The sequence below is a fragment of the Rhincodon typus genome, chromosome 15 (assembly GCF_021869965.1).
Source record: "Rhincodon typus isolate 14 chromosome 15, sRhiTyp1.1, whole genome shotgun sequence".
In the NCBI taxonomy this organism is placed as follows: Eukaryota; Metazoa; Chordata; class Chondrichthyes; order Orectolobiformes; family Rhincodontidae; genus Rhincodon; species Rhincodon typus.
Window position 1 is genome coordinate 1,763,713 of NC_063346.1, and position 12,282 is coordinate 1,775,994.

Genomic DNA, 12,282 nt, shown 5'->3' on the forward strand with positions numbered 1-12,282 from the left:
GCGGTTTGTGATTACCGACCGACCGAGTGCGGTTTGTGATTACCGACTGAGCGAGTGCGGTTTGTGATTCTCTCTGCCTGTTTCTCCCAGAACAACACCGCAGCACTGTGACTAGTTGCTGTTTCCATCCCGATGGACAGAGATTGGCGTCTACCTCCTGCGATGGGACTGCCCGAATCTGGGACATGTCAGTGAAGAGAACAACCGTGACATTGAAGAAGTATGGAGATAGCTTTCATTTGGAGTTTTTAACTGTGAAGGGGCTTTGAACAATGGAGCATGCTGTAAGGATCATTTCTACACTAAGGGATAGAATTGAATGCTGGGGGAGGGTTCGGTACTCTCAAACTTTGGTTAGTCAACGCTTTAACCAGTAGATGCTTTGGAAAAACTGCAAAAAAAAACTATTTAATGGGATGATAGACAACTGCTTACATGCCTCAGTGTCAATTTTATGTTTGATAGCGCTCCAGCAAGGCTCGGTGACACATTAATTCAAGTTGTTGTTATAGTTGTCAGGAAAAGCTGAACAGACTGTGATGTCTTTTTCACTCCCCCACCCCCCCAGGCACAGGAACGTGGTGTCAGATTGCTGTTTCAGCCAGAACGGTAACATACTGTGCACAGCCTCCTGGGACAGGTCGCTGCTGGTGTGGGATGTCACTATGGGCGATTTCCGATCCCAGGGCCCACGGAGTCTCAGTGATGGGCACCAGGGTTGCATCAGCTCCTGTGTGATTTCCAGTGATGGTGAGCTCTCAGTAAAGAACACATTCAATAAACAAGGCAAGTGACAGGCCTGCAATCCACATCCTCACAAACAGATTTTCAACTCAATGTTCAATCAAAGAGCAATGAATTAGTAACAAAAGAAGACCACAGTCTCATCTGATCTTGCTCTTACCTTCTTTGGTTCCAACAGCGCGGCGCTCCCTCAGCGCTGACCCTCCGACAGCGCGGTGCTCCCTCGGTATTCGGTGTGTGTTGTGCTCAGCCCTTGCGAATGGTGATTGAACTCTCAATATCCTCAACTTAATGCTGTACGTGTGACCCACTGAGCCACAGCTGGCACTTTGTTGCTCTCCTTCATCATATTCTGTTTGTTGTTCAACAGCATCGCTGATTGTAGCTGGGTCTTACGACCAAACTATATCTGTGTGGGACACAGCCGGACTGTACAGGAAACTGGTTTTAAAGGTTTGTTAAACTTTCATGTTGGAGTAAGAGCATTGGGACATAACTGGTCCAATCCCTGGGGGCAGTGAGCATTAGGGAGGGTCTGTAAGGAAGGTAGTGTTTAAGAAGACAGATTTGTGGGTTTTGAGGAGGAAGGAGCTGATGGTGATCAGGTCTTAGGGAGAGGGAGAGATTAGAGTATGGGTGTTGGATGTTAGTGGGAAGTGAGGGGGAAGCGATGCCTTAGTGGTATTATCAGTAGACTATTTATCCAGAAACTCACCTAATGTTCTGGGGACCCAAGTTCGAATCCCGTCAGGGCAAATGTTGGAATTTGAATTCAATTTTAAAAAATCCAGAATTAAGAATCTGCTGATGACCATAAACCATTGTTGATTGTCAGAAAAACCCATTTGGTTCATTCATGTCCTTCAGGGAAGAAAATCTGAAACCTTCACCTGGTCTGGCCTACATGTGACTCCAGACCCACAGCAATGTGGTTGACTCTGAATTGCCAACTGAAATGGCCTCACAAGCCACTCAGTTGTACTAATCGCTACAATGTCTCAGAAATGAAACCGGATGGATCACCTGGCATCGACCTAGGCACCAGAAAAGACAACGGCAGAAACAGCCCTGTTGATCCTGCAAAGTCCTCCTCACTAACATCTGGGGGTTAGTGTCAAAATTGGGAGAGCTGTCTCACAGACTAGTCAAGGAACAACCTGTGATAGTCATACTCACAAAATCATACCTTACAGACAATGTCCCAGATACCACCATCACCATCCCTGGGTATGTCCTGTCCCACCGGCAGGACAGACCCAGCAGAGGGGGCGGCACAGTGGGATACAGTCGAGAGGGTATTGCTATAGGAGTCTCCAACATTGACTTCGGACCCCATGAAGTCTCATTGCTTCAGGTTAAACATGGCCAAGGAAACCTCCTGCTGTAGGGTATGCAGGGTAGATTGATCTTAGTAGGATAATAGGTCGACACAACATCGTGGGCCGAAGGGCCTGTACTGTGCTGTACTGTTCTATGTTCTATTAACACATACTGTCCTCCTACAGCTGATGAATCAGTATTCCTCCATGTTGAACAACACTTAGAGAAAGCACTGAGGGTGGCAAGGGCGCAAAATATCCTCTGGGTGGGGGATGTCAATGTCCACCACCAAGAGTGGCTCGGCAGCAGTACTACTGATCGAGCTGGTCGGGTCCTAAAGGACATAGCTGCTAGACTGGGTCTGCGGCAGGTGGTGAGGGAACCAACAGGAGGGAAAAACATACTTGACTTCGACCTTACCAGTCTGCCAGCTGCAAATACATTTATCCGTGACAATATCAGTAAGAAAGACCACTGTACAGCCCTTGTAGGGGCAAAATCCTGCCCTCACATTGAGAATAACCTCCATTGTGTGTGTGGCACTATCACCATGCTAAATGGGACAGACTTCGCACAGATCTAGCAACTCATGACTGGGCATCCATGAGGCGCTGTGGGCCATCAACAGCAGCAGAATTGTACTCCAGCCCAATCTGTAACCTCATGGCCCGGCATATCCCCCACTCAACCATTACCACCAAGCCAGGGTATCAACCCTTATTCAATGGAGAGTGCAGGAGGGCACGCCAGGAGCAGGAGCAGCACCAGGCCGTACCTGAAGATGAGGTGTCAACCTGGTGAAGCCACCAAACAGGACTACTTGCACACCAAACAGCGAAAGCAACAAGTGACAGACAGAGCTATGCGATCCCACAACCAACCGATCAGATCTAAGCTCTGCAGTGCTGCCACATTCAGTTGTGAATGGTGGTGGACAATTAACTCACTGGAGGGGAAGGCTCCACAAATATCCCCATCCTCAATGATGGAAGAGCCCAGCACATCAGTGCAGAAGATAAGGCTGAAGCTTTTGCAGCAATCTTCAGCCAGAAGTGTTGAGTGGACGATCCATCTCAGCCTCCTCCAGTGGTCCCCAGCATCACAGATACCAGTCTTCAGCCAATTCGATTCACTCCATGTGATATCAAGAAACTGGATACTCTGGATACTGCAAAGGCTACGGGCCCTGACAACATTCTGGCAATAGTACTGAAGACTTGTGCTCCAGAACTTGCCACTCCCCGAGCCAAGCTGTCCCAGTACAGTTACAACACTGGCATCTACCCGACAATGTGGAAAATTGCCCAGGTATGTCCTGTACATAAAAAGCAGGACAAATCCAACCCGGCCAATTCCCGCCCCATCAGTCTACTCTCGATCATCAGTAAAGTGATGGAAGGTGTCACTAACAGTGCTATCAAGCAGCACCTGCTCAGCAATAACCTGCTCAGTGGCGGCCAGTTTGGGTTCTGCCGGGGCCACTCAGCTCCTGACCTCATTACAGCCTTGGTGCAAACGTGGGCAAAAGAGCTGAATTCCAGAGAGGAGCTGAGAGTGACAGCTCTTGATATCAAGGTTGCATTTGAGTCTGGCATCAAGGAGCCCTGGCAAAACTGGAATCAGTGGGTATCAGGGGGCAAACGCTCTGGTGGTTGGAGTCATACCTAATACATAGGAAGATGGTTGTGGTTATTGGAGGTCAGTCATCTCAGCTCCAGGACATCTCTGCAGGAGTTCCTCAGGGTAGTGTCCTGGGCCCAACCATCTTCAGCTGCTTCATCAATGACCTTCCCTCCATCATAAGGTCAGAAGTGGGGATGTTCACCAATGATTGTACAATGTTCAGCACCATTCGTGACTCCTCAGATACTGAAGCAGTCCATGTTAAAATGCAACAAGACGTGGACAATATCCAGGCTTGGGCTGACAAGTGGCAAGTGACATTTGCGCCACACAAATGCCAGGCACTGACTGTCTCCAATCGGAGACAATCTAACCACCACCCCTTGAAATTCAATGGTGCTGCCATCACTGAATCCCCCACTATCAACATCCTGGGGGTTACCATTGACCAGAATCTCAACTGGACTCACCACATAAACACAGGGGCTACATGGGCAGGTCAGAACCTCGGAATACTGCAGCGAGTAACTCACTTCCTGACTCCCCAAAGCCTGTCCACCATCTACAAGACACAAGTCAGGAGTGTGATGGAATACTCCCCACTTGCCTGATGAGTGCAGCCCCAAAAACACTCAAGAAGCTTGACACCATCCAGGACAAAGCAGCCCGCTTGATTGGCACTACATCCACAAGCATCCACTCCCTCCACCACCGACGCTCAATAGCAGCAGTGTGTACTATCTACAAGATGCACTGCAGAAATTCACCAAAGATCCTCAGGCAGCACCTTCCAAACCCACGACCATTTCCATCTAGAAGGACAAGGGCAGCAGATACATGGGAACACCACCCCCTGCAAGTTCCCTTCCAAGCTGCGCACCATCCTGGCTTGGAAATATATCACCGTTCCTTCAGTGTTGCTGGGTCAGAATCCTGGAATTCCCTCCCTAAGGGCATTGTGGGCCTACATACAGCACATGGACTGCAGTGGTTCAAGAAGGCAGCTCACCCCCACCTTCTCTGGGGGCAGCTAGGGACGGGCAATAAATGCTGGGCCCAGCCAGTATCATCCACATCCCACCAATGGTATGGAGAGGTGATGGCCTCGTCGTATTGTTGTTGGGCTGTTAATCCAAGACCCAGGTAATGTACTGGGCACCTGGGTTCACATCCTGCCATTGGCAGATGTGGAATTTGAATTTTTTAAAAAATCTGGAATTGAGTCTAATAATGACCATGAACTTGTTGTCAATTGTCAGAAAAATCCATCCAGTCACTAATATCCTTTAGGGAAGGAAACTGCCATCCTTACCTGGTCTGGCCTACATGTGACTCCAGACCTACATGTGACTCCAGACCCACATTTGACTCCAAACCCCTGTGGGCAGTTCAAAATGGCCAATAAGTTCTGGCCTAGCCAGCAATGCCCTCATCCCATGAATAAATATTTTAAAAAATGGTGTCCTGTGGTAGGCGACATTTAGTGATTTTTCTCCACAATCCCAAGTTTCCCGGTTAACATTGATAGCTTGGATCAATGCAAACTGATTCCCAGAGGTCAAGGACATAGTTGGGTGGGGAAAACTGTGACTAAGATGTTAGTGGGAGATGGTGGTGATTGGCCATGTCACTGGGCTAGTAACCGCAAGGCCCCGAATAATGCTTTGAGACTAGGATCCGAGGGCACAGCCTCAGGGTTTTTAGCACTGAGGTGAGGAGGAATTTCTTCAGGCAGAGGGTGATGAATCTGTGGAACTCATTGTCACAGAGGGCTGTGGAGGCCAAGTCATAAGGTTATATTTAAAACTGAAATAGATGGGTTATCGATTAGTAAGGGGATCAAGAGTTCTGGAGAGAAGGCAGAAGAATGTGGTGGAGAAACATATCAGCTATGATTGAATTTGTGGAGAAGACTTGATGGGCTGAATGGCCTAATTCCACTCCTATATCAATGGTCTAATGCTCCAGGGACACAGGTTCAAATCGCACCACAGCCCCTAGTGGAATTTAAATTGACTGAATAAAATCTGGAACAAGGTAGTCTTAGTGATTGTGATCGTGTTGGTGTAAAAACCCACAAATAAATCAATAAGTTCTAAAGTTATCTAGTTCATGGAGCTCCTTTAGGGAAGGGGAATCTGCTGTGCCTACCTGGTCTAGCCTACATGACTCCAGGTTGTCTCTTAACTGCCCTCAAATGACCAAGCAAGGCACTCAGTTCAAGGGCAATTAGGGATGGAGAACAAAACCTGGCCCAGCCGGTGACACCCCCATGAAACAAACATGATAATGTTCAGGAATCAGGAAATATGGAAATACAGGGATTGAGGAAGCTGGATTCTTGGTTAACACGTGAATTAGACAGAAAACTGGTTTATGCTCCACACAAACATCCTCTGACCCTCCCTCACAATCCTCCTATTCCTCTTTCCCTTGTGTTTGAAATTTTGGAGGCTTTGCCCAGTTCCTGTTTTCTCTGTTTTGGGGAAAGACCAGGCTCACTGCCTGAGAAATTACAACAATTTTCAAAATTCATTCACAGAATGTAGATGGTGCTGAAGGGCCAGTATTAACTCTTGTCCTTAATTGCTCCACCTTCTTGAACCGCTGCAGTCCTACTGGTATCAACCAACAACAATTGCGTGTATTTATATAGCACATGTCACATACCTAAATATGGATGTTCAAACAAGGTTTGATTTCAAATCTGTCCAAAAACCTACCCTCTGCCGTCTCTTTAATCTCCTCCAGCTGCTCAACACTGGGTATCGGTGTTCACGCTTTCCTCCCCCTCATGCAGCACCAATTTAACACTGTAGCATTGGTGGCCATGCCATTGTTGGCAGGACATCTCACTAAACGTAGAATTTCTTCAGTAAATTCCTGTCTCCTCCACCTTTAGGAGATACCTGTGACCCTGTGGCTTTGCTGGAGTGTTTGGATCCCTGCTTTATTACCTCCTTACAGAGCTTAGTGCAAGGTGAGAGCTGTCCCACCCAACTGGGCAACAATGGAGAAGCGCTGGATGAGAATGGAGCGCTCGATGGTATCGATGATTGTAAGTTTTCTGTGGTCACGGTCACACAGGGTGCCGTTTGTGAGTTTTATACGAGCTGTTTCTATGCTGTGGTAGGCCTACTGTGATAGGAGAAAAATCAATGGGGCGAAGGGCCACCTTCTTCTCCTACATCTTATAGTCTGGAATCAGATTTGAGGCAATTCCGGGAAAAATAATCAACAAAGAATGAGAGGACTAGGTAAGAATATGGAGCTCATTGCCACAGGGCAGGGCGGAAGTGATCGCTCTTGATACACTTAAGGTGAAGCTGAATAAACCCAGGATGGAGAAAGGAATAGAAGCAGATGTTGAAAACTGAGCTGAAGAGGGGCTAGGAGGAGTATAACCACCAATAGGATACATTTGGGCTGAATGGCCTGTTCTCATGCTGTAAAAATCTAGAAAGGAGGCATCATAATGGCCATAAGAAACACAAAATCTGGGGCAATTAGATGTCAATCTGCTAATGTTTACCTCATTGGCTGCTCTCTCAGTCACTATTTTTGTCTCCCCCTTGGCAGGATCACCAGGACTGGGTCCTGGATGTTGCTATCTCCTCCAACAACAGGTGGATTCTTTCTGCGTGCAAGGTACAAATGTTAGGTGTGATTATTTATAAATGTTTATCCACAGGACACAATGCAGCAATTCACAAAGGTCCTAGGAACATCACGTTCCAAACCTGCAACTTCTAAACCGAAAACAACAACTTACATTTGTATAGTCCCTTTAATAAAATATGCCAAGGCATGTGGCAAGAGCAGATTATAAAACAAAACATGACATTGAACCAGGAAGACGACATTGGGACAACAGCCAGCAGTTTGAGTTTCTTAAAGGAGGGAAGCGAGAGACAGGGGTATAAGGAGGGAAATCCAGAGCCGAGACATCTGAAGGCATGACAGCCAATGATGGAGCGATCAAATTCAGGGATATTGAAGAGAAGAGAATTAGATGATAAGTGAGGGAGGGTGGTGGGACTGAAGGAGATTACAGACAGCACAAGGACTACAATAGTTCAAGAAAGCAGCTCACCACCATCTTGTCAAGGGGGAGTTAGGGATAGGCAATAAATTCTGGCCTAGCCAACGATGTCCACACCTCCTGAACAAAGAAGCAGAAAGAAAGGACAGAGTGAGACCAATGACGGGTTTAAAAGCAAGGATAAGAATTCTAAACTCCAGTCATTTGCTGACTGGGAGACAGTGTAGAGAGTGAGCACGCAGGGTGATAGATGAGTGAGACTTGCTGTAAGCTCAAACACGGGCAGAGAACTTTTTATGATTCCAAGTTTAGGGAGGTTTGAATGTGAGAGACCAGCAAGAGGTGTGTTGAAATAATGGAGTCAGTGGGTAATAATGAGGGTTTCAGCAGCAGATAAGCTGCTTCAATAAGTAGGACCAGAGCAGCAGAAACATGGGAACACCACCCCCTGCAAGTTCCCCTCCGAGCCAGTCACCATCCTGACTTGGAAATATATCCCTGTTCCTTCACTGTCACTGGGTCAAAATCCTGGAATTCCCTCCCTAAGGGCATCGTGGGTCTATCTACAGCACATGGACTGCAGGGGTTCAAGAAGGCAGCTCACCCCCACCTTCTCAAGGGGCAACTAGGGACGGACTGTAGATGCTGGGCCCAGGCAGCGACACCCACGTCCTGAGAGTGATTCTTTTTATAGCTAGATGAATGTAATGTCAGAGCACTATCCTGTCACTGATACCTAGTGACAGGTGTAATGGAGTCTCTGTGTCACTGCTGTCAATGCTGTTGTTTTAATTCTCGAAAATCAGCTCTGGTTCCCAGACCTACAGGTGCTATTTCTAAGTTTCCACCTATTGCTGTTTTTCTAGGATTCTACCGTGCGTTTGTGGGACATTGAGAAAATAGAACAGATTCCAATCGTCAAAGCTGAGAGGAGGGAACACGGGGAGAAAGTAGTCAAGGTTTGATGATCCGACCTCTTTTCTGCTTGTCCCAGGAGATGGGAGACGGTTTGTCCCTTTCTGAGTGCAGGCAGTTTAATTGCTGCTGGGGCTTTGACAGCGCGTCTGCAATATCTGTCCCTGAGCAATCCTGGCATCTCTCACTCACCATCACCCTCTATCCTGTGATCTGGGCTGGGCTGGTAAGGCTTCTAATTAATCTCAGTTCCCTTAAACTAGGAGCAAAAATCCTGTCCACCCCATCCACCCTGAGATTCCAGCGTTAAACACAGATTGAGAGGGCTGATAAAACATCAATCACAATCCTGGGCTTTACAAATAGAGGCACAGACCTTAACAGAAAGCAGGCTGTGATAAACCTGGTGAGGCCCCAGCAGAGTATTGTGTCAAGTTCTGGGCAAGGCACCTCAGGCTGGTGTCAAAGCCTTGCAGATGGATACAGAAGGGATTTACCGGGATGTTATCAGGACAAGGGACTTCTGTCCATGTAGAGAGGCTGGAGTAATCCTCCTTCAATGTTCAAAATTCTGAGGAATTTGGACATAGTTAATGAGGAGAAAGCGCCTTGAGTGGCAGGAGGTTGAGCGACCAGAGGAGACAGATTTCAGGTGATTGATAAAAGGAGGAGGAGAGGTGAGGAAATGTTTTTTACGGTAATTTGTCATGATCTGGAAAGCAGTGACTTGAAATGATGGACATGGCAGATTCACACTTTCAAACCAGAATTGCTGAGTAAATATTTGTCTGTGTCTGTGTTTATGTAATCAATTCAATCAGTACGTCACAGATGACATGAAAATGGGTGGTGTGGTAAATAGTGAGAAGGAAAGCCTTAGATCACAGGATGACACAGACTGTCTGCTCAGATGAACTGAACAGTGGCAAATCAAATTTAATCCTGAAAATTGAGATGATACATTTGGGAGGACTAACAAGGCAAGAGAGTTGGCATTAAATGGCAGGACTCTGGGAACTACAGAGGATCACAGGGACTTTGGTGTGAATGAAGGCAGCAGAACAGGTAGATAAAGTGGTTAAGAAGGCATGTGGAATACTGGGCTTTATTAGCCAAGGCCATGAATATAAGGGCAGAGAGGTTATGATGGAGCTCTATATAATGTTGATTTAGGCTGGAGTATTGTGTGTAGTTCTGGTCGCTGACCTATAGGAATGCTGTGATTGCACTGGAGTGGGTACAGTGGAAATTCACCAGGATGTTGGAATAAAGGCACAATAGAGCTTAGAATGATTCTTCTTCAGAATGATTGAGGGGCATAGGTGTAGATAGGGAAAATCTTTTCCCCTTAATAGAGGGTTCAGTAACCAGGGGGTACAGTTTTAAAGTGCAGAGCTGGAGGTTTAAAGGGGATTCAAGGGAATAAATTTTCATCCAGTTGGGTCGTAGCTATCTAGAACTCACTGCTAAGAAGGTGGTAGAGGTGATAATCCTCAAGACATTTAAGAGCTATTTAGGTGATTGCTTGAAATGCCGTAGGATACAAGGCTATGGGCCAAGTGCTGGAAAATGGGATTGGTATAGATGGATGTTTGATGCCTGACATAGACATGATGGGCCAAAGTGTCTCCTACTGTGTGATTAAAAACTTTATGATTCACTAGGTTTGAGTGTTTACCTGTGGATGGGTGGGTGTGTGTATCTGTGTACATGTGTGTACATGCTTGTATGCATGTGCATACCGGTGTGCGTATATTGTGTGTTTGACTGAACCTCTGTTTATATCTGTTTGTGTGTGTACCTGTGTGTGAGTGTATATCTGCGAGTGTATTTCTGAGTGTGAGTGTATATCTGTGTACCTGTGAGTCAGCAAGTATGTGTCCTGTAAATGTACCTGTGTTAGTACATGTGCATGTTTTGAGTTAAGCTGAATGAGTGTTCTTGTAACTGAGTGTGTTTTGTTATGTAAATGTACCTGTGAGTGTATGTGTACCTTCCTGTTGAATGTAGCAGTGCGTGTATCCGTGAATGCGTCTTCAAGTACATGTCCTTTGCTGTACCTTCTGCTGATGTTTCTCGTCTTCTTCTCAGTGTACCCATTGTGAGAAACTGTTCTCAAGGTGCCACGATGACAGCTCGGAGAATCTGACCCTCTGTGTGTTCTGCCGTTTGTCAACATCACCACGGACCTCTCTGCCCACTGTCCCCAGCCTGCCCAGCCCCTCAGTGTCAGCCCCACGATGGGGATCGAGGAAATGTCGCACAGTCCGTTAATATTGCTGCCTCATTCACTCCACCCTGGAACTGTCTGCTGTACTTCCAGAATACAGAATCCCAAAGAGCTTCTGTCACTGTCTCTCTTTCCTGAACAATATTTTAAATGTGTAATTTCTGCCCCAAATAAACTCCCAGCTGCTTGAATTTGCTCCAGTAATCCCTGAGGAATAGGGTTTTCTCTAACCTCTATCTTTCCATGAGGCTAGAGGGTTTGCTCTGCTGCCTCTTGGCCCTGAGTTTATTCCCAAACACTTCCCAGATTGCCCCATGTCATTCCATTTGCTTCTCTGGAATCTTGAGTACCCTTCGGTGCCCTGCATTTCCTCAAACCTCTCCCTCTGTCAGTCAATCCCCTCATCCTGAAATCACGAGGCAGCCGATCTCAATCCATGCTCATCCATCTGTCTCCAGTTTGAATGTGAGTTGAAGGAAATGAATCCCAGTATGAGAACAATTTCGGGATTACAGCTGATCACATTGTTCCTCTCTCTTGATGTTTCTCTCTCTTTCTCGCATTTAGGATTGACAATTCTAATTTGCCTTAATTTAATTTAATCTAATTTAAAAATCTCTTTTTGTGAGCATTTTTCATTATCCTGTTTATTAACTCTTGAGGAATGATGATCTTCATTTTGTGGTCAAAATGTAATCTGTTTCAGTTTTACAAATGAAATAATAAAATCTCTGCGGTTGTAATCTCTTTCAATCTCACCCAGATATTTCCCAATATGGTGGATTTAATTTGTCAGTTTCCCGTACAGTCCTGGATTTGACCTGGAACTAGGGAATCTGATAAGTAATAGGCACTCCCCATTAGCTGGTTAAACAAGAAGCAAACTATCACCTTTACACCAAGACAATGACAAGGCTGCAACAAGTCTGGACGCAGACCTTGGAAAAATTCGCATCACAAGGCAGACAGGGCTGGAACAGGCCATTCAGCCCATTATTGCTAATCTGTTAGAAGGAAAATCCTACATCTCTCCAACAATATCCAGCTGTCTCTCAGTCAGGCTTCTGAGGGGGCCAGGATGGGCTCTGACACAAACGATGGAACAGAGGGAGGGAGGGAGGGGGAGAGCAATAAGAGGCCAGAGTCAGGGGGTGGAAACCTGCGAAAAGGAGAGAGACGTCTTGGGCAGCCTCAAAGATCAGGAGAAGGCTTTAAGTGTAACACGATTAGAGATCAATAAATTGCATTTATGTAGTGCCTTTATATAATAAAACATCTGAAGGTGCTTCACTGGATCATGGAGCAGACACAATCCAACCCCAAGCCATATCTGAGGAAAATTAGGGCAGGTGACCAAAAACTTGGTCAAAGGTAGGATTTAGGGAATAATTGGTGACCGGGGAGATTC

The 12,282-nt window shown here is 46.4% G+C and overlaps 1 protein-coding gene across 1 annotated transcript in view; it reads left to right on the forward strand.

Annotated features, from left to right (window-relative positions):
* Positions 1 to 11,621, forward strand: part of LOC109938056 (WD repeat-containing protein 88-like) — a 22,276-nt gene extending 10,655 nt beyond the window's left edge. Inside the window, exons 6-11 of the mRNA XM_048605936.1 lie at positions 91 to 220; positions 569 to 750; positions 1,115 to 1,197; positions 7,267 to 7,335; positions 8,596 to 8,688; positions 10,736 to 11,621. Of these exons, the coding sequence (XP_048461893.1) occupies positions 91 to 220; positions 569 to 750; positions 1,115 to 1,197; positions 7,267 to 7,335; positions 8,596 to 8,688; positions 10,736 to 10,918 (740 nt within the window). The 3' untranslated portion in view covers positions 10,919 to 11,621. The remainder of the gene's footprint in view (positions 1 to 90; positions 221 to 568; positions 751 to 1,114; positions 1,198 to 7,266; positions 7,336 to 8,595; positions 8,689 to 10,735) is intronic.
* The last annotated feature ends 661 nt before the right edge of the window (positions 11,622 to 12,282 follow it).